At 43.0% G+C, this 26,746-nt stretch overlaps 1 protein-coding gene across 10 annotated transcripts; it reads right to left on the bottom strand.

Annotated features, from left to right (window-relative positions):
- Nucleotides 1-614: 614 nt before the first annotated feature.
- gpatch8 (G patch domain containing 8) lies at nt 615-26,366 on the bottom strand. 10 transcript variants are annotated; one of them, XM_034219668.1, is made up of 10 exons: nt 26,149-26,227; nt 22,294-22,371; nt 21,347-21,383; nt 14,973-15,045; nt 10,043-10,084; nt 7,659-7,726; nt 6,840-6,926; nt 6,528-6,671; nt 6,281-6,411; nt 615-5,709 (listed from the first exon to the last, which is right to left on the bottom strand). In XM_034219668.1, the coding sequence occupies exons 6-10, from the start codon at nt 7,683-7,685 to the stop codon at nt 1,794-1,796; spliced, it is 4,305 nt and encodes a 1,434-aa protein (XP_034075559.1). In that variant the 5' UTR covers nt 7,686-7,726; nt 10,043-10,084; nt 14,973-15,045; nt 21,347-21,383; nt 22,294-22,371; nt 26,149-26,227; the 3' UTR covers nt 615-1,793. The 10 variants fall into 10 exon arrangements, with proteins under 10 accessions (XP_034075559.1, XP_034075560.1, XP_034075554.1 ...); XM_034219669.1 differs by having other exon boundaries at nt 10,043-12,081; XM_034219663.1 differs by lacking the exon at nt 10,043-10,084 and having other exon boundaries at nt 14,973-18,104; nt 26,149-26,323.
- Between the last annotated feature and the right edge of the window lie 380 nt (nt 26,367-26,746).

A 26,746-nucleotide genomic window follows, 5' to 3' on the forward strand; every position in this document is an offset into this window, starting at 1 on the left:
TATATCAATATTATAATAATAGATTACATTTTTTAATTGGAGCGCTTTTACAGGTGCTCAAAGCGCTTTACAATTACACATTACACATGTAAATGTCAATACTGTGGACATTACCCATAATATTAAAACCTTAAATTCCTTCTAGGATGTGTCAATAATTATCATCAACATTTATTTTAATGCAGTTTATTTTTTGGAGCAGTAACCGGAAAATAGCATACTTGCCCAAGTTCAACATGAGAAAATGTCTCGAACCAGTGGGAAAAAAAGACATTTTGAAGCCAAGGCTCTAGCTTGCAAGCCTAATATAATAGAACGTTCCTATGCTTATGGCTTCACAGTTCATTATACACATCAAAGGAGCTGAGGTAAAATAAAATAAAAACACAAAAATTGGTTAAATCTGAGGTTCTAATTCTTCTGCTGATGAGTTTCTTGTTGATCTACAGCTTTCACAAGTATTAAGGCAGCTAGGGCGCCACCTAGTGTTTAATATTGGACACTGATCCCTACAGGGACTGATGCTGGCTTTTATTCTAATGACTGCCGAGTGGTTGAAAGATGAAATGTTAACATGTGCATTTCTTTAACCCCGCATATTATGGAAAAACACATGAACTCAAGATTTTATTTGCTGAAACACAGAGGTGCTACTGCTTCACAGATCCCCACCCTTTGCCATCCCAGCCACCGGGTTCATTTAGAAACAAACTTGATAGAATACATTTCACGTGACCGTCTTCCATCCATCTTGTAATTCTGCTTTTACCAATACCAAACTGCTAGAACGTTAATAGGTTAATCTACAGCCGCTTTATTTACAAAATTACACAAAAGCAAAACACAGCCCTTCTTTTGAAGAGCATTCTGGAAAATAATTTAAAAACAGAAAAATACAATTATTGCAGTATACTACAATCTTATTGTTACATGATGCAAACGCACCATATCGATGTACAGATTTTCAGTGCAATTTATTCAGGTGCACCCCCACACAGGGAACATGAGCTTTGCCTCAGAGCAGCAGGGATGTTCAAACCCCTCCTTCAACCATCCCCCCCCCCCAGTCTTTCCCACTAAGAGAATGATTCATAAGGGACATTGTCATACCGACTTGGACACCATAGCGGTCATTGTATATGGTCATCGTTGGTGGGATTCTTCACATTACACACTGATATATGTACACGTTACTGCATTACAAATGAATTGAGACCAAGGATCCAATAGAGATCAAGTAGTCATATTAGAACATAAACAATACCAGTAAATATGAAGTAGTCTGTCTCTGAAGGGTACATTATAGTCAAAGCCTACCGCGTACTCCTCACCTTAACATGGCTCAGCTCATAGCTTCAGCCAGCACGTCACTCTATGGCTGCCAAGATGAGCAAAGAAGTCCGAAATAATATTTATATGGAAAACAAAACAAACTCCAGTGATTTCTCTTATTCATCATTCAAAAGTAAATGGGTTGTGTTAATTTACCTCAAGTTCGAATATAAACCATGTCTTTAAGAAGTCTCTTTAAACTTGAACTTCTTTTTTAGAAGTTCAGGGCAATGCATAAAAAAATATCTTGCAAAAGCCAGAGGAAAATGTCAACTCTGAGTGGGACACAGGCAGCACCACTTTGTGGCTACAACTCCTGCCCTGTGTTGGTCAGTAGAAGGGCTGCTTATTGACAGCTTTCTGTCTCAAAGACTTCATCCAAACCCTGACGTAAGCCGGTTCAGGTCCAGTCTTTCTTTCTTTCAGTGGTTGTGGCTGTGACTATACTTTGCTTGTATTACTCAGGAGCCATGGTTAGGTGGGTGCTGGAGGTCCTGCCCTGAGAAGATGGGGTGTAGCAGCGGGTGAAGTTGGAGAGCTGCTGCTGCAGCAGCCTGTGAGGGGCGGGATGAAAAAAGTGTGGGGTAGAGTCCATGTGGTACATGGTGGAGAGCTAAGGGGCCGTGGTGAAGTGCAGATGCTGGGATAATGTGTATGGGCTGACCGGAGAGGAAGGCGGTGTGGTGGGCAGGAATCAGTCCTGCGTGTCCCAGTGAGTGTCCCAGTGAGTGTCCCAGAGAGTGTCCCAGTGTGTGTCCCAGAGAGTGTCCCAGAGTGTGTCCCAGAGAGTGACTCAGGGAGTGGCCCAGAGGAGACAGGGAGATGGGGGTGAGGTGATGCTGGGGAATGTGGTGTACCTGGGCTAACTGGGCATGTGCAGGGTGAGGGTGGTGGGCATGTGCAGGGTGTTGGTGGATGCCCATGGCTGCCGCTGCAGCTGCGTGGTGCTGCAGGATGGCGTGCTGCACTGTGGTGATTGATGTGCCGGAGGCCATGGACATGGGCTGCTGGATGTGGATCTGCTGCATGGTGGGGGGAGGGGGGGGCTGGGCCAGGCTGGCGGCAGCAGCTGAGGGAAAAGTCTTCACCTGCTTGGCCATCAACTGCTGCTGGATGTGCTGCTGAGCAGCCTGCTGCAGCTTGCCGTATTTCTCCATCTCCTCTGGTGTGAACGTGATGGGCTGACTCTCTAAAGGAGCCAGGCCGTCTTCCTCCGCCTCCATGCACTCCTCCTCTAGGCTGGGTGGGGGGTAAGCAGGGTAGGCATGCATCTGATGCTGCTGATGCTGCATTTCTGGCATGAGGGACTCCATCATGGGGTTCTGAGAAGGGTCCTGTCCAGATTCTGCTTGGTACTGGGCCATCGCCATGGAAGGCTCATCGGGTTCGAACAGCGGCAGGGGTTCTTGGTGAACAGGAGCTTCTATAGCGGGATGCTGTGTCTCCTCTTGCACAACTGTGATCTGTGGGGCCTCCTCGACCTTCTGCACCGGGGGAGCTGGTGGTGGGGGGGGAGGGGGGAACTCCCGTATAGCCTCTACCAGGATAACTTCTGGCTCAATACACTTTCCAGCTCCTGATTTATCAACCTCCATAGGTCTGGTGAGGGGAAACAGGGGTTTCTTTCCGGCCTGCAGCTTACCAAAGAGCGGCAGCATGGATTTGCTTCCCAGGGTCGGGGGTAGTTTGGGTCCAAAGTATCCCTGTGGTGGATTTTTAATCTTATTCCCAGATTTTGTTCCTGTGGCAGAATCATCAGAGCTCCTTTTGGACTGAACCTTCTCCAGCAGCTGGCGTGCAGTAAGGCTGTTTTTCTGTTCTCCTGCATCCCGGGACCCCCCTTGCCTCAGAGACTGTGAGCTGGATGAATGGGTGCTGCGGTTAAGGCCTCGTGAGGAAGATGAACGCGGAGACTGGGAGCGATAGATGCACGAGCGGTTGAAGTCTCTGCGTTGTGCGTCGGTTTCCACTCGAGCCCTGGGAGCTCGTCGGCGAGAAGAGCCCTTGGTGGAGCTGGAGGAGCGGCTGGCTGAGCTGTGGCTTCGGCTGTAGCTGCGCCTCCAGGATCTCGGGCTGGTGCTGCGGCTCCAGCTGCTGGAGCTTCTGGAGCTGCTGCGATGGTGCCGCCGGTGCCTCTTCCTGCGGCTGTGACTGCGTGAACGTGATCGGGATTCTTCTGAGGAGGAAGAGGAGGAACGATGTCTCCTGGATCGTCTACGTCCTCGGCTTCCTCTTCGCTCGTACTCAGAGTCTGAGGAGCGTTTGGAGTGCCTCCGCCTGCGGCCCTCTTTGCTGTAGTTGCTGTAGCTGGAGTTGCTGCGGCTGCGACGGCTGTAGGCGCTGCTGCCTGCCGAGGAGCGCTCGGAGCTGCTGGAGTACGAGTGGCTACGGGAGGTTTGGCCATGATGGCGCCGGCGACTGCTGCCCCGTCTCTCCCCCCGCCTCGAAGAGCGGCTGCAGGACCGATTTCTCGATTCCTCGCTGTGGTGACGCCGTTGTTCCCGAGGACTTGACCTGTGATGCCGTGAGCGCTTGGTATTAGAGCCCCCTCCTTCTTCACTCCCGCTGCTGGGAGGTCGACCGGGACCGGGATTCTTTTGGGCTGAGGAGGAGCAGGAGGCACTCTGAGATTTTTCACTGGAGTCAGTCTTTTGTCGTTTTGCGCCACTGTGCTCCTCTGAGGAGTTGACTTTGTCGTTGCCTTTTCCAGCTCCTCCTTCCTCTGCTCCAGACTTACAAGGCACTTCCTTATTAGCACGTTTCCTCTTCCCTGTTTCTACTGCTGTGTTTCCTGCAGCTTCTCCACTTCCAGTTGTCAGCTGAACAGACAAGGCCACGGTTTTATCTTCTGACTTTGGTTTGGCTTTTTCCTTTTCATCAACAGCTGCCTCATCTGGATTGGGATCCTTGTTTTTGTTCTTCTTCCGTTTGTGTTTTTTCTTCTTTTTGGGCTTCTCTTGCGTTGCCTCGGTCTCACCCTCCGCATCTTCTTTGGCTCCCTTCCCATCTTTTCCAGTCTTGCGTTTTGAGTGCTTTGCAGACTTCTTGTGCTTCTTCTTTTTCTTTTTTTTCTTGGCACTAGTGCTTCCAGTTTGAAGCTTTTGCTCCTCACTTTCTACTTGCTCAAGCTCTCCTTTTTTTGTTGGCTTATCATTGTCAGTGCTGGTCCCAGGTTTAGTCTTTGCATCTACAGTTGTTGTTGTTGTTGTTGTTGTTGAAGCCGCCATCTCTTGCCCCTTGTCATTAGACGCTTCACAAGGCTTTGGAGACTTTGTTGCTTTCCCAGCACGCACTCCTTTGTTGCGGGACAGCTTGAAGTCAAAGTAGAGGGGATTGCAGCTGTAGGACAGGGAGGGCTGAGATTTGGTGAATTCGAGGAGCTCAGAGGGCCACTGCAGTGTAGTGCTCTCATCTTTGCTCAGAACTGGGAAGAAGGGACCTGTGGGGATCTTAGGACCCGAGTTGGAATCCTTTCTATCCCGTGTGCTCTCCGCTTTCTGAACAGGGGAAGTGGGCAATGAGACTGCCTCTGCTGCGGGGGTAGAGACATCCTCCGTCTTCGCTTTAGGCGACGGCGGAGTCGGCTCTGGGTCAGGGGATGGAGGGACATTATCTAGTTCTTTCTCAGGTCTGCATTCCTCTGTAGCGTCGGGCTCTGTCTCTTTAGTCGTTTCTTCAACCTTCTTCCTCTCCTCCTGCCCCTCTTCCTCTTCGTCGTCTGCTTTGATCAGACACTGATCAGTGGCCTTCATAAACAGCAGGAACTGGAAGTGAGGCTTCACCCGGCAGTGAACAGGAGGTATATAGTGATAGTACTCCGGCTCCTGTCCTGCATATCCTTCCTCTTTTTTCATCATCATCTTTAATTTGTTGAGAGTGGAGGCTAGAGAGGCTCCGTCATCAGGCTGCTCCACCTCTTCTACCACTGCCACACTAACGCTCTCTCCTGCTTCACTTCCTCCTTCACCTTCTCCTTCACCTTCCTTAGGGCTGTCCGAGCTGCTGCCAGAAACCTCCTCTTGCCCTCCAGCCTTTTCTCCATCCTGTGACTCTTCGTCCTCCATAGCCTCCTCGCCATGATCAGCAAACACTGCGGCGGCTGTTTCCAGCTTTACTGGGGCTTTCTTGGCAAAAGAAAAGGACACACTAACTTTGGATGCCCCACTAGGGGTCGGGGATGAGGAGTTGTTCCTCCCCAGAGAGAAGCTGATGGTTGGAGCTGGTTTTGGGGAGGCTTCCTCAATTTTCTCTTCAAGGGGTGCTTCCGGCACACAGTCTGTCAAATCAGTGTTTTCAGGCATTATGTCGCCATCTTCTAAAGTCTCTCCATCCACAGCCACTGTGGTCGGTTTGAACATGGGCCCACTTCCTGGAGTGCTGTAACATAAAAGCATGATAACAATGAGAACTGGGATGAATGTTTACAACTGAGGAAATACAAGACGTTACTTCGGTGACAGGTTAACTGGATGGTTGCATGCTTCATCTTGTTGTTTGTCATCACAAAGGGCTTGACAGGGTCCTGGTTGTTTTCAGTATCAGGATACAGTTTGATCAACATATTGACAGTAATAAGGAATTACTGTCACATTGTACAGATTTCTATTCCTATCTTTTTCTGTATTTATGTTGTTTGTAGTACTTCTCCTGTCTTTTCATTTCCTCATAATATATTTATGTTTAGTGAATGCCCAAAACCCCAAGGCAAATTCCTTGCAAGTGAAAACCTTGGCAATAAACTTTATTCTGGTGTCCTTCGGACAAAACGGAACATTCATTTCGATATCTTGTCCTGTGAGATGGAATTGTTAAAAATAATAAGAAATCTATGGCTGTGGTCTTTGTTAGCAAGTTTCATGGTGATCCTTCAAGACATGCACCTGTGTGACCACTACAGATATATGTTGAAATCAAGCCAGCAGAGGGCACTCAAGGAATAAGCTCTTACCGGTCCTGTTGTTTCCTCTGCTCAGCCAACTCATGCAATCTGCGCAGCATCTTTTCTTGCTTTTTTCCACCTTTCCGGGAGCGAGAGGACACATTACGAGCAAACTCTCTCTGTTTGAGCTCTTTAAGCCTCTGCATTAGACGAAACAGGGAGAAACGAAACACATCAGGAACTTTTCTCTCACAACAAGATATTCTGACGCAAAAAGACCTTCGTTAAGCACCCAAGAATTGATCCTCTGACATACCTGCTTGTGAGCGTGGTCGTAAGAGTTGATGTGGTTGTCAAACTCCTGGTGTTTGGTGTACTGTTTTTCACATAGCTCACAGTAGAAATTGGCTCTCAGGTCTTCCAAAGCCTTTGCAATGGCTTTCTCCTTTTCCACCTGGTCCTATTGTTGATGGGAAAAACAGAAAGGAATGAGTGAGTGTTTTTGAAAAGTAGAAGATTAGACTCAAATGACAGTAACTAGAGTACTTGCTCTCCTGTTTCTTTCCATGTGAGATGTACTACAGCAGCCCTAGTAGAATCAACACTGATGAGAATGGAACTAGCTCACCTTGTATTTTTGCCGTAGTTCTTCTGTGTCTTCCTTCTCAACTTCGAGCACTCTTCTCTTCTCTGTGGCGTCCTCTGCATAGTCCAGCTAAAAAGCATAGACAGCAGTTACAGCACTTGCAGACAACACAGTAGTTTAATTCATCTTATATGCCACTCATAATGAACTGTGAAGCAGTTATGCTGTAGGCCCATACGAGCTCTGATGGTCACTTTGTTTTACTTCTGTTTTCTTCCACTTGTTTCTGATGGTGACAGATTGTTCGACTGAAAAGTAACTTAGTCATCCCTTTTTGCAGGTGGCTGTATAAATCCTCTTTGTATCCAAAAATTGCAAAACATGAAACCAAAACATCTGAAGTATACATTTCTCTTTAGTTTTTTTCTCAAAGGTGAACACAGGACAGGACTTATGATTTACAAGGCAGTTATGCATAATGTAGCAAACATAAATATGAAAAAAAAGCATAAATCCTCCTGAAGGCAAAGGAATGATATTCAGCGACAATTGTGAAGGTCAAATGCAATTTACGACAAGAACTGAAAACACTGGAACATTGTGCAGCCAGCAGATTCAGCAGAACATCTTCATGTGTGTTTAGTCAGACAGTGTTACTGTATCATAATGTATTGTGGCATTTGGTTTAAGATGCCATGACAGCTCAACTAAGAACTGGTCTTGTCCAATATGAAAACAATCAGAGATGTCAAAACATCACGCTGTCAGTATAGAGCCAATTGCGCATTTTAAAACTGAAGCTTTTATGTCAAAAAACAACATATAGTGATTGGAGAAAAAAATAAAAAACCTCCATCTCACCTCCATCTCCATGCGTCCCATCCCCATGACATCATATTTGAGGGTGATGGGCACAGGGTCGGTGCGTCCTGAGGGAAAAGAGACAGAGAGAGGACGAGGTGAGTTTTTGAGACTGGGACATGGGGCCAGCTCGAAAACAGCCTGCTTTCATAGCATAGGGGGCTGGGGTTAGAGAATTTGCCTTGAAGTGCAAAGAGACCAGAAAGCTACAGTGAACCAAACACCAGCCATTCTCACAGCTTACTGCAGCCACCGAGTATAAAACACTTTATCTTACTTTCCTTAGATTTGACATGGCTGCTGGTTTGCATTTTGAATGAGTCAAATTAGCTGCAAATGTGTTGTTAGATGAGGTCAAGGGCAACAGGGCTGTTTAGCAATATGTCCTACAAAAGAAAGTAACTGGAAACAAGACTGTCCGTTTAGATCTGTTGGCATTTATTTTCAGTGTAGTCGTACAACCCACCGCCCCTCCTCCACCCGTTCATTGCTGCAGTCCTGTCAAACCAGAATGCCAAGTTTATCAAGGACACTACAGCTTGAGAGTGTGTTTGTGTGGTACGTTAGAGTGAGTGTGTGTGTGTGTGTGTGTGTGTGTGTGTGTGTGTGTGTGTGTGTGTGTGTGTGTGTGTGTGTGTGTGTGTAGGGAGTTGCAACAGGCCTGCGCAGCTGCTGCGACATCACCATGAGAGGAACAAAGCCATCTAATATTATCTGAGGCCTAATGCATTGTCTCTTTCTGGACGGTCCGCAGGCCTGCTGACCCTTCCACTGTCCTCAGGTTCAAATGTGTTCCCTGGCCCCCTTCCTCATCATGACTTAGAGCTGAGAAATGTATTTTTCCCCGTCTACTTCAGCTATGTTACGTAAGCTGTGAAAAGAGCTAGATTAGAAAGAAATTAACTGTAGAAAAATAAACAAACAACCAAAAAAAAAAACATTACAGATATAAAATATATAAAAATCAAAACTACTCTGGAGATTGACACATAATTGCTTAATCCACTCATAATCAGCCAAACAAAGCAGAGAGAAAGACAGAATCAAAATTAAAAAAGGACACAAGCACTGAACTACAGCAGAGTGACGTCACAGGCCAGGTATCGCCATGGTGACAGTGCAAGGGATGGGGATACTTACCTGGTAAAACATGGGTATGGGGAGGGGGGGTAAGGGGAGGACAGACAGACAGGTAGACAGGGGAATCTCAAAACAAAAGGCTAAATCATTTGGACTAGTTCTGCTGCCTCTGCTGCCAGCCAGATACAGCAATCAGTTGTTACTGATAGTGATTATCAATTCCGTTTGGTTTCAGTTTTTTCCTCCCACATTTTCAAGTTAGTTTTTTTTCATGAATCAATGTTTTATATATACCATTGGGCATATGGAATGTATAATCAAAGTTTATCTTGTGAAATACCGGTCACAAGTATGGTTTAAGTTTCTTACAAAATTGAGTTTAAATTAAGAGTTGTTTTCTATACGACAGAAAAACGTCTAATACCATACGTGTTTAATTTTCTGGCCCAAGTTATACTTTGAGCCAAAGAGTTACTTAATAAGCATTTGAAAGCTTTAAGCTTCCCTTAAACTCTGAATTAATGCATTTCAATTGGAGAGAAAATGACTTCCTGGACACAATTTGATGTTAATATCCGGTTCATTCCTGTATTGTTTTTATAATATTGTCATCACAGCCCAATGACATATTCATTCTGAAATCATAGATGCATGGGCATTGGAACATAGAATGGCCTGCCTGGACTCTCAGTCCCACTGCAGTGTCTGTCATACGAGTGGGCCTTTAGCTAAAAGGCTATAATGACTGCATAATTGCGGAGGTTTTATTCCCCTGAAGTAGTAAGAGGACTGACTGTATGCTATGTAGAGCACAAGACTATCAAATGATAGGCGTGTGTTCACTCTTTACCCAACAGCAGAAAAGTGAAACCAAGATAAGGGGTTGGTCTGTTTTTCAGCCACTGCAGTGGTTATTCTGAATGAAGTCACAAGCTAGGCCCAGAATTAAAGATTAATGAACAATTACAATCATCCCAAGCTATCACCAATCTTTAAACACAGTGACAATACTTCCACGTTACCCATTCCAGTGGAAAAGAAAGGGACCAGACAAAAACAATGTGCATCTAAATCACAGGGTGTGAATCACAGGGTTTCAAAAAAAAACTGAAAACAAACAAAATGACAATGTTCTAAGAGTAATACATATGCATGATAATATACAAGCAGCAGAATGAGGACTAATACAGAGAGAATTGAAAGCCTATGTAGCATTGGTGCTCTGATGAGAGGAAAACAAAACAAATGGGAGAAATAAAAACAAAAATAAAGAAAATTCAATTGGGGGATAAAATAACATTTACCACTAAGTTTACCATCAGCACAACATGGGCAGGATCAAATCGCTGTAAAAAAGAAACACCAATTGGTTAAGCAGGAAGATTGAGGCACACAGAGAAGGGAGGGTGGGGTTTGGAGTGTCTTTGGGGTTTATTACCAGAGGGGGTTTAGTGTGTCACCCCCCCACCCCCCTCTTCCCTTCACTCATGGCCAGGTGCTTACAGGGATTTCCTCTCACCACTCTCTCCCAACCACTGGTCCCAGTCCCCGGGCCCTTAGCCTGGCATTGCCTCACTCTCTAAACCACAATATGCCCCCAAGGTACCAAACTACCCCCCCTTACCAAATCTGCCCCAAGTCCTGTATCCCTCCATTACTGAAAACCTTCACTTTGAACCTTTACCGAGAAGAGAAATTAGAAACCCAGTCATATAGGTGGTTTTAGAGGAGCTACAATGGGTAAGGGAGTGATTCAAAAAACCTACAACTCAATATTAACTATGATAGCCAAGAGTTGTGAATCAAAACTAACATCTACTGTGGAGAGTCTGGTAGGCCTGTCACAATAGTTACATTAGATTGGACAATATACTGCATCATATTGCGATAAATTACATTATTGACATTTTTAAAGACTATTTTTATGCCACAGATTTGATAAAATAATGGCATAAAAATGCAAGTAAAATATTTCAAATAGCAACAGACTTTAACTCCTTAAGTATATTAATATATTGGATTGGAATGTGATAGAAATAGAAAAAAGAAATGGAACACACTCTGGCTCTGATAACAGAACTGTGCAGGTCTGATAATGCTATTGAAACCTCTCTGTTTATTCTGGCATGCTGTTCGTGACATTCTTATCTTTACAAACACTCGTGCAACAGGCAATATCAAGGTCCGTTAGAACCTTTGTGGTCATGTCCAAATATCGTACTATAAAATCGAAAGTAATTATTGTGACAGGCCTCGCCTCTGTTGCCAGTCTTTACGTTTAATTTAGTTTTATCATGGGGACAACTATCTAGTCTGAGACGATTGATGCCTTTAGGGACGACCACCATTTCCCCCCTTTAAGCGTTTTGCAAGGCAGATGCTCGTCAGCCCAGTCATAGCAAATCTCCCTGAGAATCTTTCATTTCCTTACTAGCCTACAGCCAGCGAGATTGTTTTGGGGCGTGCTTTACCCTAGAACAAGTGAACACATGACATACATAAAAATGTACCTGAGCAAAGAGCCAGCAAGGCTTTGAGCAGTGCTTAGAGCGTGGTCTGTGTTGCTATCTAGCAGCAGTTTTCCCAAAGTATCCTAAAAATGTGTTACATTTCACTCTATCCTGTTAAAGTAGTCGCTCAGTACCTCCAACACTGCTTAAAGCCCCAGGTGAGTGTGACGGTTTGAGGCAGGCAGGAGTGCACCGCTAGGACAAACATGCTGTGCAGGAGGGGCAAAGAAACGGGGGGAGGACGGGAGTGTTTTACCATGGGGACAGAGACATTTGGGGTGTAGAAAGGTGGTGAGGTTTTCCCTGTAAGTTGACTCTATGGCCCGGTCAGTAACAGACGCACACACACACATCTCAGTCCCACATGATGACCACGCACATACACACAAGCTTCACAGGTTTTGAGGTAGAAACAGGCAAACAAGCAGAAGGGGGAAAACATGTCTACTCTGCAAGCCATTCAAAGTCTGAGCCGTGGTTACAGCCAATCAGATACCCGACAGCAGCAACGGAAACTCAAAGAGGAAAACAAAAATCTACCGTACGTGGAGATGATGATTCTAAGGGATGTGATGGAATCATAGCTTTCCTAAATCTACCTTGATTTGAAATGGATTGTTGTTCTTTGTTCAAATCGAAGCACTTTACTCATTGTGCAGATTGAAATAAAGGTTTAGTGATTATGAAGCAAAGAGGAGGAAGCTGACAGAGGCCATTAGCCTACGGTACACTGTCAAAGGGGTGTTACATTGAGGTCAACTGCAGAGTGGGAGAAAGAAAACACACCCACACACACACATACTGACATACAGAGGGGATCCAACAAACCTTACCTAAAAAGGGGCAAAAATGACAAAAGAAGAATAAGAACAAAGTCAATACAGTGAAAAACTTAAAAAGGGGACACAATGCTTTCACTTCAAAATTCAAAAACCTTCTCTTCTTGCAGGGAGGACAGGACAGGAAGATAATAATGATTATCCAGCAAACTTCAATGTGATGCAAGGGCGTTTTTGTGTTGTGTGACACTACAAGTGCATTTAGCACATTTGAACAGAGATAGTAGGCTCCTTCGTGGGCCATTCATTCCTACAAAACAACTGGACACACTTTGCTGCAGTCTCATCTGCCCACAAAGCAGGATGCTTACATAACCACACATCAGAGGGGCCAGCGGCAAACACAAGAGCACAGTCAGCCCCTGCTACTTGTTCTCTTCTCCACAAAGCACACATCATTATCACATCAAATCCATTGCTATTCAGCTGTTCAAGGCCAGATGGAAACGCATGCACACCAAAAGGCTAAGCTCAGAAATGACTGCTGCGTCGTTACTCTGCAATCACTTGTCAGCCTGCCCAGAATGAAGCAGCTTTCTGGTCTACTCTGGTCCCTGGCCTTCGTCAGGCCGAGAACACCTATGAGACGACACAGGGATCCACGGCCATATATGTGCATGAACAAGAGGTGCCAGGGTGGCCTCAGCGCAGCTCAACAGCCAGTCATCAGCTCTGTCTCTGAAGGCTCACCAATAAACACAATCAAAATGTAATATCTAAATGTCAGATTGCAATATATCATGACCCTTCAATCCGACACAGTGGAGAGCAGATCTAAATAAAGACAAGAGTGACTCCAGAGAGGGAGCCATTCCTCCTTTCCTTCTCATTTACAACCAAGTTGAGCACCACAGCCGGTATCTGCAAAAGCAAGGACATCTATAGGCAGGGTAAAGCCCTGTTTTCTAAACACCTGATACAAATGAATGCATATTTTCATCAAGTCTTCTGTGGCTGTTGTATTACAAAACCAGAGACAACTGAACATCTCATCACCTGAACCACAAACACGAGGAAGGCATGGACTTTTCATGATCTGATTATGCTGAATACAAATTAAATCAAGCAGCACAATTCTGAACGCAGATACCTTCTTGCTGGGTTTGAAGGGAAATAAATGCTCTTAAGCAAATGTTGCAATTGAGCAAGAAATGAGAAGAATAAGTAGAAGAAAATGACTGCATGAGAGTTATAGAAATAAAAGCTCTGATGTTAAAATGGTGTGGGATGACAGGGGAGATTGAGGAGGCAGACAAAAGTAAATGCCAGAAATGATGCAGAAAAACCAGCTTGGTTCTTAGCGAACGGCCAGGACCCATTCGCTTGCCAGTGATGTCATCACTCATGGCCAATGCTATACGTCATCCTCTTTGGAGAAAGGGCATGGAAGGGTGCGGCTCTGAAGAGGGAGTTAGGACGTTCGAACTAAAAGAGAGAATAAAGAAAGTGATGAGGAGAGAAAGAGGCTGATGAGACAGGAAGAGGCTCGGTGGAAACATGCCAGGGCTCTGCACCACTGCCTCTGAGCCAATGAGCCGACGAGCAGAGCGGGGTCGAGCTAATGATGTGCTGACGTTAGCCAAGACCAACCCACACTCAGCTCTGCTCAGCCTGCTCCCTCTTACAGCAAGTCAATATCAACTGGGACCTCCAATTACAGATGTCTCCTGAAAGTAAAGCTCTCTAATGCAGCTTTCTGGTTGAAAGCTTTCTGCACAAGTTCATTCAATGGGCAGAGCTTACAGAGCACTTTTACAGCACCGCTTTCACTTCCCTCAGAAGAGACCGCAATTCTCGATCTTAAAAAATGAAGCGGATGGTGTACACATGATGTTAATCAGTTGAAGTAAATAATATACTAACTATAGAGTAGGATTGAAACGGTTATCTGGTTCATAATAAACCATGCTAAAATTGATTATGATTGGTATCACTATCTTTTTTTAAATCATTAAAAACAGACTGTCCAGCATCAACCAAAGTTAACAACAGTCTCCCAGAAGCAGGCGGAGCATGCAACGTGGGTCTGTTTTGCGTCAATGTTAACATGGTGGAAGGCAGTCAGAGCTCTGGAGGTTTTTCCTTTTTCGAAATATACATTGGTTCTGGACTAGGTCCGATGGCATTGTCACAGCGGCCTGTTCTTGAATTCATTTACAACTAGGCCAGAAAAAGCCCTTGGAAAAACAGGGTGTGCTATGCATTCCTGCAAGTTGACAGCTCTGTTGGCTCGAGTTCTGGCTACCCTGTTTACCATTTTAGTGTTTCCATGTCAACCATGTGCTATTCGTTATAATGCAGCTGCAACCCTGCCCCAAAGTTTCGGAAGAGGTACATTTAGCTTCTTTACCGGCAATGTAAGTTGAGAAGAGGATGTATGTTTTTAACCAGGGGTAAGATCTGGAGATGATACAAGACTTGTGTGCTAGCACATCTGCAATACATAAAAGTTTGTTGGCTAAAACAACTGAATGTGAACAAGGCTGTCTTCAATTATACTGTGATTTTGAAGGAGGACCGAAAGCTCGCTTTAATCTGTATTGCATAATTGAAAGACAAACACTCCACTCCTATCCCTCAACCCACTATGGTCCCTGCCCTCGGTGTAACTCCTTTACAAGGCCTCTGAAACATTCCCCTCCCTCTTCCATTCCAGGGAACAGCAGCGAGAGAGCGACAGGAACTGGAATGAGGTTTGTTTGAATACAAATTGATTTTAGCTAGCAACAGACACAAAGGAAAAGACCAGAGAAAGAAACGGAAAAGAAACATTTGCTGATACAACAAAACCTAGAAATGTGAGGGCGAAGAAAAGGACATAGGGTTGGTGGCTCAGTACCACCAGCATACATTGCAAACAGATGTTCAGAAGAGTTTGTCCTTACCCTGCATGCTTTTGCCGAGACCTTGCCCCGACTTCCAGCCATGTTTCTGAAGCAGCCGGTGCCCAATGTTATCCTAGCAGAGAGAACAGAGGAGAAAAAAACCAAAAATATTCCAATAATAAGAGGAGCTTTTCCCTGTTGGGTTTTCATCAAAAACAAACAAACAAAAACAAAAAGACACTCAGATCACACTATCATCATCAGCACAACCACCACCATCACCATTATTGTCATCCACATCACCTACAGCGTGTATTATCAGTGTCTTCCAGCACGAGGAGTGGTAAGGACGGTTAGGGTGGGGGGGGGGTAGATGGTTGGAGACTGAGAGGAAGGGTAGCTTGTCCACTATGAACACTACATGAGGCTATGTGTAGCTTGTAAACTACAGGACCCTCCTACAGAGTGCTGTTTTGTAAGGCAGTCATTTCTTTATCTTTTACTTTGGATGATAAAGATAACATTGAGTCACATCCACTAACTGAGAAGTTAAGAGGAGTGGTAGGAAGGAGGGAGGCAATATATGTATCACACACGCATACATATATGAACCACTACAGAGCAAGATCTTAGTACACAAAGAAAAGTGACACAGAACAGGTATGGAAATCTTGCATTAACAAAACAAAGATCAGAAACCCAAGCTTGCTGTGATTCCGTAACCATGACAAGGAGAGCACCATGAAAACATATGCAGCTGTCACAAAAACTATAGCAAGAGGAAGAGACAGAAGTGGGGCTAATGGGCCTTGGATTACCATTACAAGGCCCAGGGCGGACAGAATATGCACGTGAGGGGATATGTGAGTGCAGGTGAAGAGAGGGACATTGTGTGCACGTAGCCCCGTTGGATTCACTAGAAATAGCTGTTGTGAATGATTCGGACACCTCCAGTATTTTTCGTCTTTTATCAATGGTCTGATCCAAACCATATGCACAATTATTCTAAACCATTATTAGACACAAATGTGTGCCGTTAGCTTGCCTCTTATTTAAATCCTCATTCAGGCAATGTGGAGAAAATCTGGTCTGTACTTTGTCAAGTGTTTTCATTTTAAGACTGAGCACACAACAGGAGTTTGTCAGAAGCATTATCTCTTTCTGGAAAAGTATGTTGTATAAGAGGGGTGGCGCCCGGCTAGAGCACAAAAGAGGCTCGTCATTTGGTCATAAACAATGCAATTATATGAACTGAATATTAATAACTCAATATGAATTTGGGGGTTTTATTTGAATACTTTAGGAAAGTATACAGACAATGTACATGTGGGCAAGATCAGACCCATTATATTGAATCAAAGAGGCAAGAGAGAAGTGCGAGAACACACACAACAGCAATTCCTAGTATACTCAGGGGGGCAACTGCACATGTCTGAGAGCGTTATATCACTAGTATGGGTCAGCAAGAAAAACAAAAACATTAAGTGAAATGCAAGATCATCCCACCACTACACACTACAGTACATCCTCAAGCACAAATAAACAATGAGATTTCTTAATAAGCAGTGTTTTCTGTTGTGATTATAACTATTCCAAGCTTTGCTAACATTCACCAGAGTGCTGCATTCTACCAAAAAAACATACAAACCAAACATAAAGGATATTTATAATCACAAAGAGATTGACATCAACTTTCACAAACAGAAAGTGAAGGGGTTGGAACAAAACAGCATGCAGCTTTTTGTTAAATTATTTTAACAAAAAGTATCGTCGGTGTTAGTAGCGTGAATGGTACACATACAGAGGGGGTGGAGCGGGCTGGGGTGGAGGGCGGGTAACAAAACTCCAACTATGTTAGCTTCAGGTGGATCAGGCACAGAGAGGAAGGTGATGGCTCAACAGGGCTCAATTAGTTCTATTTGACAAAGAGGAGGTGGGGACAGAACAGAGCAGGCTGAGCCATGGTGGAGGTGAGTTTCTGGGGTGTTGGAGGTGAGCTGAGCTTGAATGGGTTAGTGCATGTGAAGGGGAGTGGGATTCACACACACACACAGCACACACTGCATCTCCGCCCAAAGGGTCTCATTTATGGTACATTTGGCATAATCATGTTCAAACCCTGTTGGCGTTTAGGAGCAAACTGATGCCTTCTTTTGCCCTATTTATTATTTCTGAGAGGAAAAAACCGATACTTAGTATTTAGAACCGTGAAATCCCAGATATCTGCAATACATCTATCCAAGACAACTGGCTGATGTTTTCCTCCCAAGAGAAAAGCTTAACTGCCTCACTTCCTGTTTCTGTTGGGTTTGGTATTTCCCCCCCCACTATTTCATGGATCTATGAGCTGTGTTTACTCTGTGACACATTCAGATCCCTTTCCGCTGCGGGGTGAGATAGGAGGGAATCTGTGCTGGGTCTCACATGGTGGGAAGGGAACTGAGGACACCTGCTTGTTTTAAATTATAACTGGGACGACATGAAATCCTACATTTGACATGCTTTCACTGTACATTGCCTGGCAGTTCCTTGGCATGTCACCACCAAAGATAGGCTGCATGGCTAATAGTTTGTGGCCTCCTGCATGGTGAACAACGTGTCCCCTGACTTCATTATGTAGGAAACACAGCAGAATTTGCTGCAGTGGATGCCTCCCCTCCCACCGACATTGGGTATGCTTCTGTCTCTTACTGCAGTATTATGGTGCACCACTCTACACATGATTATCTATATTGATTTGGGGAATAAGCTGATCTATGAGGTTTCAGCAAGAAGGAAAATGAGATGCACCCTATCCTAGCTGCTCCTGTCTCGTGTTTACATAATCCCCGTTTGCCGATTTGTTTATTTTTGATCTCGAAAGCTAGAGAAGTCTGACCAAGGGTGTTATAATGAAATGTTCTGAAAGCTCAGAGAACATAAGCCCTACCTTAAATTAAATGTGTTTAGCTTGTTTTTGGAGGGCAAGTTGGATAAGGCATCAGTCGCAACTGCTGACACTAATAAAAAGATTAGTTCAAAATGGGCTCAGCAAACTAAGAGGGCGGAGATGAGGCGCTCACTGCGTGTCTGAACAGATGAGTGCACCAAAAGAATAGACAGACAGACGGATGAAAGCAACGACGGCGAGTCCAACAGCAGTGCAAGTGGAGTGAAGGCATTTCCATACGAACCTGGCTTTAAAATACTGGGCTGTCAAAAAAACAGTCACACGTGACACAACGTAAGAAACCGGCCAAACGCTTTCAACTGCAATTCTGCTAGCTTCTCTAAGTTCTTACATATGCAAATCTTTCTCTCTGCTCTTAAACAAACATAATGCTGTATACAAACAGAAAGGGCATGTCAATAAATCCACCAACTGACTGTTAATACAGGAGAAAGAAAAAATTGAAAATGTTATCCAAACAAAAGAGATCTAAAAGGAGAGGTGTTTTTAAAACTGTGCACTGTGCCGTCATCGGCACAGTGCATGGAAAAAGATATGGGGAAGGGAAGTGATATGCAGGGGACCCCACCTAGAGACCTCACAGTATTTAGGAATCTTATAGCTTCAGTCGAAGCAGTCATTGATATGTCTACAGTACTGGAGCGTGTCTCGATATTAGAAAATGCTCTGGTTCCAGAGAAAGATGTAACACACATGCATATTAATCTATGCAAGTGACTCAACTAAATCAACTCAAACTACATATTTTATATCATTTTGGGGGATTATTGCTCACAGAAACAGATTTGAGAGTTTGCATGTTCTGATGAGTAAACACAGACCCTTTAGGGTTCTGTCTTGCAGAAAAAGGGGGGCTGCTGCAGTTACTCATCCTCCTCTCTCGTGTCCTTGAGGAATGTGTTTTTGGAAGTGCTGGTTGAGGACAGGGCCTGCTGACTGCTGCTCCTCATAAGCTTTTGCAGCTCCCTTGTGCATTCCTTGTTGGTCTCCACTTTTGCAGGTGTGACTAAATGGAAACAACTGTGTCAGTGCATCAAGAGTCAAATTGCTTTAACAGCAGGCTCCTTTTTCCCAGCAGATGGAGGTGAAGTGTGGAAGTGTCAGAGTGACCGCGAGGGGATAACAGATTTCATGAATTAAGTGATTGGGAAAATGACAGAGAACCAGCGTCCGGTTTAAATGGAATCATTTTAAAATACATACTTACCTCATCATTCTGAAAGCCCAATGCATCAACCGGAAATTAAGTTGACACTGAAGCCAACATTTGTAGCGGTCTCCAGTAACTTTAAACAGAGACTGTAAAACTGGCCTTCCCATTCGGTTTGAAGTGCGTTTTTTGGTTAGGTTATTCTTTTTCTCCACACTTACCCCATTGCTGACTTTAAAACAGATTATTTTTGAGGGCATTAGCAATGACCTTGAACCCAGCATCACTGATGCTCTCTGGATTAAGGCTGGTGCTTAATAGAAAGCTTGCCATGTTGCAAATAATGTAGGTCACGAGTAGGGCAGGATTAAAATAAAAAAAGGATTGGGCGTTTTCATTTTCTTATCAAATTGTCATATCTAATACACCATATATGTTAGCATCTGTAGTACAAGTTGAGACAAGTAGTAATGAATAACTCTTGAATGCAAAAAGTTGAAACAACATTTTTACTAAGAGAAAAACGCATTGTGGTCTGCGTACATGTGATTCTTAGATTTCTGGTGCGTATATGTGGTTTCTGTGGCTCTGAGGCTGCCCGCTGCATATCGCTCTTAGACAGGGTCAGAGGGGGAAGGAGGGGAGGCTGGAGGGACTGAAAGGGGGCAGATGACGTACGAGGGATGAGTATTGGAGGAAAACTGTAGTAGTGATTAGGACAGAGTGTTGAGATAAAATAGTACTGAATGCTCCCAAGTTAACACATGCAATGCAAAAACAATGTTATAGAGAAAGAGCAAAAGACCAAAGGGGAAAGACAGAAAGAGAAAAAAGATCCCAATAAAGTACCACAGACCTCTAGCTGCCTATAGTTCACACACAATAAGTGGCGGGGGAGGGGCTCCGAGAAGCTGGGCCAAAGCATTCACTAACAGATCCCAGATCAGGCCTGTGTACCTGTAACAACACTGTCACATACTCTATGTCAGTCTGTGTTTTACTGTGATGTTTTAGCTATCCATTTAGGTGCACTGTTAAAGGCTGATTAAGGGGTAGCATTGTTGGTCTATACTGTTTGTACATGTTGCATTTGACAGTCTTATAAACGGTGTAATTTGTATTATTGAAATGTAACTGATGTAACGAAACTGTCACCAGATCCTTTAAAATAATCCTCAGGGTTAACAAATATTCATAGTGACTTGCTTGTGGTTACACAGTCTGCCACCATCTCCTTTGAGCATGCACTTTCCAAAGAGAATATGTAAAGGTGTGTATTTCTATTAGTGACGATGTGACACCCCCCACAGTTGTGGCCATGTCTTTTCCACATGTGTGATGCTGCAGCGCTGCCCTCAACGCCCCTCCACAAATAATAGCGCAGGAGCTAAAGAGTCACTCAAGCCAGGTGAGAAGGCCACCTCTCTCTATTTGTATTTCTCCCCCTCCACCACCCACACACAGTGGGAGGTGTGTGTGCCTGTTAGAAAACAATAAAGTGAAACTCAACCAGGATGTCAAAAGATTCTATGCCAGATTCTGGCACATCTTAAACACAAATATAGGCTACACATTTGATCAGAGTGATAAATTAGAAAATTGTGAATAAATTAAGGGGTTTTTTTCCCTTTCAAAATGAAATGTATTCCGCTGCTTGAATGTTTATTTTTTTAATTGACGGAAATGTTTAATCTCAACGTTTGTATTTTCCCAGGCAATCCTGTTGTTATAATGTCATGATACTCATAATTTACTTGTTTAATTATGTTTCAAATATCTAGTTTACTTGTGTTGCAATCCAGCGATGTTAATTGTTTAAATACAGCTTTAATTTAGGAACAAATAAAACCCCTTTTATTTGTCATGCTTTTGTTTGATTATAGAATCTGAAGAAAGTGAGCATGCCTGTTAGATTGCTGGTACTATCTGATTGACTTTCAAAGCACATCCCTAAGGCTGAAGAGAGGTCATGGGACACTGTGTAGGTCAGAGGAGTTTGGGCCTGCTCACCAAAGAGCTTCAGTGACAGAGAGGGGAATGGGGGGTGGAGAGAGTGGGAAAGACAGAAAAAAAGAGAGCTGCCTGCGCTATTATCTTTGTGCCTCTTCAGCGAAAAAAATGCAGTCCCAGTTGCACAAGCACCATGCCAGCACAGAATGACAGAGGGTACTGTACAACGAATCACTGTGTAGTAGGGAGGGAGCGAGAGAGAGGTAGAGAGAGAATAGATGTAGAGTGCGACAGTAGTGAAACAGAGAGAGAGAAAGACAGTCAGAGAAGCGTTACAAGGACCCTAAAGATAGGAGTAAGAAAGCAGAGCGTGCAAATACAAACCGGGTCATTGCTGCTTAGCTAATAGGGGGCCAATTCGCTGCAGGAGAGAAATGTCGAACACCCCAAGTTGTGTACAATAAGATAACTGTCCTATAGACACAAACACTTACACACAAATTCTAGAGCTACATGGACACACTCATTCAAACACAGATGTAGCCATTCACACCATCTTATGTGTGCTATTTGGTTTGCTAAATGGAGTGGAAAAAGCACTGCCAACTTTTTATAATCGGAAACATTTGAGCCACTGAAAGATAGTCAGATATACAGGTGTAAACACTTCTTAATCTGGCTGTTTTTTTAATGCAAAATGATAACATGTGCCTTGATTCAAGAGGGTTGCATTTATGATCTTAACCCTTTGAATACATTTGAAATCCGTGAATCATCAAATCAGAGTTGTTGTAAAGGTAAATCACCCTCTCAAATGTAGAAACAACAACATGGCTCAGTGCAGAAACCTTGTTTAAAGCAGGTATATCCATAATAAAGTCTTGTCATTACCAATTACAAATGAATAACAGCTGGATGATTAGAAAACAGCCATTGATGACAGTGCTTTATCCACCCCATGCTTTCAGTCATCTTATCTCATTGTGCTAAGATGACTAACAATGACTAATGGGAGACTGATACATAAATCAAATGATTATCTGTAAGCTGCACATAAAACAGGAAGATCTAGCATATACATTATCTTTTAACTATCACACAGGAAATGGAATAGGCAGAGGACATGGGAAGTGGGAGGGACTTAAAGGGTATTAATGACCATGAGACAGGTGATTCTACAGGTTAGGTGGCAAGTGTGTTTACGAAAACACTGGATGCATCTACATGGGCAGAAAGAATGGAGTTTATAGGTGTGGCTTTTATTTCTCCCTGGACCAATCATCCACTCTCACAGCTGGTCCAATGGTGTGGGATGATGGATGCAGCCTTACCGATTCGATGGGCTTGTCCAGGGACGCCTGCTCCAGCTCCAAATGGCCTTCTTCATACTGGTCAAAGTGATTCCCACCCTGAGTGAAAAACATGTAAAAGCTTTCATTTAGAAATATCATGTAGACTTGCTTTCTTTCATCATCATCATCAGTTCAATCAGTTTTTGAGCTAATCCTAAACATTCCAGCCAGTGGTGAGGATTTAACTGCATTAAGTCGTTTTTGGGTTTATCATGTAATCTCAGGCCAAAATAATCACAACATATGCTTCATTAATTGTGTTTACCTCTCAAATAAAAGCAAAACACACAACCAGCATGTGGTTTACTGCATATCAAATCATGTTTATGACGTTTATATAGTTTAATAAAAACATATCAAGTAAGAAAACCATTACTCCACTATAAACAATCCCATTTTCCAGTTATTTAAACTTAAAAAAGCCTTTAATTTGAAGTTTGGATTGTTATTTCAGGAAGCAGATTCCTGGTAAATGTATTCCAGGAGGAGCAGCAGTGAAGGATGACTTCCGCCTTAGGCTATTTGTTGTCTGAATTTGAAGCTGGTCTTTACTTACACAAATTGAGCATTTCATTTTAAGTCCATACCCTGGGAGGGACGGAGAGTGAGTAATGGGCTTGCTACCCTGACCAAAAGGGTTGTGTTTATAGAGCCGTTTCTGCTCAGAGACAGATGGCTTCCTCTCTTAAGCAGCAGAGGAGAGACGAAGGTCATGTTTGTGAGTGTGTTTTCTACTGACCTTCAGAAAAAACTGAACAAGTCCAAAAATAGTTTGTGGTACAATATTTACTAGATGCCTGCAGCAACTAGCAATAGTACAAGTGTGGACAACTAACTAATGCAACTAGACACGATATATACAACATAGGGAGGTTTGATTTCCACTTTGTATATCTATCTGGGAGATGGAACAGGCACTGCAAACAAATGATTTGCCTTTGTATTATTCAGGACTTCTTCCTTCACTGCTAAAAAGTATATGGTTACAGCTGCAGAACTGTGCAGCAAAGACAATGCTAACACGGACTGGGCTATGCAAGCAGCTGTACCGCCTACATTCTCTAGGGGGATCTGGGTTTTGCAGAGATAAGCAACTACTCAAATCCGCCCACCATAATGAGGTGATTTGATGCCACACTGGCAGCCATTAATTCAGATGAGACAGGACCTCTCGTCAGCATGAGTGAAGCCCGGGATTATGAGAAGGAGATTCAGAGAATAGCAAAGGATTTATTTATCTCTTCCCCAGCCACCTCTCTTCCTCCTGACTTTCTGCTCAGACCCCTTAATGTGCTATCAAGCACAACCTCGGCCTGCCACAATGACTTCTTATGTTCTGCTGCTTTTTCATCCCCTGAGTCTGGTAAACAAACACCACGGCAATGCTGCATAGAACTGATCTTCGCTGTGTCCTCTGATATTACAAGAGAATATTTCTCTTTGTTTTTAAACGCTGATATGAGCGCTCCATACCACTTAACATTAGCAAATAAGAGAACTAATGCCAGCCAGCAGTGTAGATGCTCATAAATAACCTGGTGTCTGCTGAAACATAGCTCCATATTGCAAATGGACTTGTTTTGCTTTAGATAGTAGGTAGACCATCAGTGGGAGTTTCCTTCTCCGTGTTGCTTGGCAGCTTGCTTTAGTCCATGGAGTCAAGGAGAAACTTTCTGAATACTGAGCAAATGAATCCTTCACAGCAGATCTGCCACACAGAGCTCCACTGTGCTGAGCCAAAGCTGCCTTCAACAGACTCATTCAGAGCACACAACATTTAGCTCTCACTGACAAAAAAGCTGAATACTGAGTTCCCACTCGACAGCATCACAGTGGCTTTAGGGGGGAAAACACTGGCTAATTTCACAAGCAATTATACATGCTTAAACTTGTAATGGCCTGTCTACTAATTCACCCATTCGCCATATCATTGCTACAAAAAGTACTTGATTGCTTTTTTTAAAAACAACTATAGCATTTTAAGCAAAGTTTATAACTGTCCAATAGCAAAAGAACCCCCCAAAATAACTAAAAAAACAAACTGAGCATCAACGGCTTCTTGTTCAAAAACACTTGCTCTTTTTCAAAAATGGGCCAAATATTACACAACAAATGACGTCAGAAAAATTTAAGGACAAGTTAGTTGTTGAAAAAAATGTATCAATACCCTTTAAATGTCCCTGAACACCACAGTTACTTTAACTCTAAACCAATTCGAAATGTTCTAAATACAAGCACACATTTTTGGTCACACAATATGTTTACCATCTTCTATATCTTAACATTCATTGTATATACATAACATGAAACCACAACTTTTCTAATTTGTACCATGTGAAAAGATGGTTCCTGGAGGAAATGTTTTGAAACTTGTAGCTGAATGACACCTGTGCCAGACTTACAACCCCAGGTAATCCCAAAACTCAATTTTCAAGCTGCTTTAATTTGATCAAACCAAATGACAATTTATTTCAAAACACTGCATTCATATATTTAGAAAGGAAAACATTATGACACATTATCTGCATACTTTGTTACGAAGGATGTCTTCTATTGACAGTTTTGAGACCAGTCAATAACCATACATCAAATCATTAAAAATATGTTGGGTGGCTTAAAATATTTATTGCCAGAAAGTACAAATGCTGCAGAGTTAAAGTAGGGGATTAGAATGTCATGTAAAGAATTTGAAGTAAACAAATATGATGAATGACAATGTTTATGGTGAAAAAAAACACATGTTAACATGGTCATCTTGTTTTCTCTAATCTTTAATTGTGTGTTTGGCTTGTACTGGGTGCGGTCCTAGATCAAAGATAGACAAGTGAAAGACAAACAGCTCATATGTGGATGTAATTCAGCAACTCAACTCTGGCACTACTGTTGTAAATATGCAAACTAAAACCTTTACAAAAAGGCATGTTAAAACTGTTCACTAGGGACGGATTTATTTGTAAAATTGCTTGACATTTTCCCACAAACGAAGCAAAATGGAAACCCATTGTTACTAACTTCTCTACTTGTGAATTGTACGTTTAAGTCGTATGATAGAAACAAACAAAATGAAGGCTAGATAAACCAGTCTGGCAACGGTACAAAAACAAAAAAAGTGAAGCAATTATGTCACCTTTACCGTAAAGACTTTACGCAAGGAAAACACAGGTTATAACAGTTTTGAAAACAAAACTTTTTTTAAATATCAGCTAATAAGTGGACAAGGATATGTTGTTGATCTAAAAGCAATCGATAAACATGCCTCAGACATTTAAGTAGCAAACTGTAAGATATAATTTCATGTAATGTCATGTATTATTGAGCCTTCATATATCTAGTTAAAACTAGGTCAATTTTAACACGCTAACTAGCTGCTGTAGTTGTTGTCAAAATGATACAGCCATTTCTAGCTAGTACTACAACTGCTAATGAATGTGCGTACCAGTTAGCTACAAGCTAGCTAGCAATCCATCGTTAGCATATGTCGATAAACAACCACACTACCCAAGGTCACTAACAGCTAATTGGACTTCAATATATATGTTGCTGTTGCATGGTTAAGATAGTTTGCGTGGTAAGCATAATCGTAAGGCTAATAACCAATGACAGGAGCCAAATATAGCACGCAGCCAAACACTGAGACGTCAGGGAAGTAACATTCAAAAGAACCGCAGTGCACTAGCGTTAGCTTAGCCAGCTTGCGGTGCTAGCAAGCGACATCTAGATCAGACGTTTGCAATTACATTTAACCACCCGCTACGTTGTAAACCATATGTATGTGCTTAAACACACATACATGGTGAAATATGTGCAAACCGTCAATTGTTTAACATGCATTACCTTGAAATCACGCTCTTCGTTGAACCTAGAAAATCTGTCGGCCATTTTCTGAACCGAGCAGCAGCTTCTCTATCGCTCCGTCTGTCTGTGTCCAACAGATGCGCTGTGTTGCTGCCGCTGCTGATGATGAGGTGCTCTAAGCAAATGATCCTGCCTCTGTCAACTGACCTTTCGCTAACAATTTTCACCATACACTGTAACAGTATGATTCCCAGCAATATGTTACATGTGTACCTTTTGGAATGAACTGGGGCTATATTAACACTGTAATGTCTAGGAAATGTGTATGCCCGATATGAAAAGTAACGAAGTACATTTATTTGTAGTACTGGACCTACCTACAATTTTAATTTACTTCATGCAGTATTTCCATTTGTCATATACTTTATACTTCTAATTCTTCTTTATACTTATTTGACTGCTCTGTTTGCATCTGTATTAAAACTAATCTGATGACATATTAAGCTAAGAAGCTAAAGTATTGTATGCATTTTGTAGTGGTTGATTAATTTTGGAATGGTATTAGGTATATCTGAAACCCATATTGAATGTGCTCTTGACAGAATATAGCATATGGCCAAAAATACCAATATCATTT

Source organism: Gymnodraco acuticeps, unplaced genomic scaffold (genome assembly GCF_902827175.1).
Source record: "Gymnodraco acuticeps unplaced genomic scaffold, fGymAcu1.1, whole genome shotgun sequence".
Taxonomy (NCBI): domain Eukaryota; kingdom Metazoa; phylum Chordata; class Actinopteri; order Perciformes; family Bathydraconidae; genus Gymnodraco; species Gymnodraco acuticeps.

Excerpts from the sequence above, each read along its gene's own strand:
- gpatch8 (XM_034219662.1), bottom strand. The coding sequence starts at position 26,193 with ATGGCCGACAGATTTTCTAGGTTCAACGAAGAGCGTGATTTCAAG. Across the intron at positions 22,372-26,148 it reads ACGAAGAGCGTGATTTCAAG|GGTGGGAATCACTTTGACCA; the intron begins GTAATGCATGTT and ends TTTTTCACTCAG. Across the intron at positions 5,710-6,280 it reads CAGAGGAAACAACAGGACCG|CACTCCAGGAAGTGGGCCCA; the intron begins GTAAGAGCTTAT and ends TTTATGTTACAG.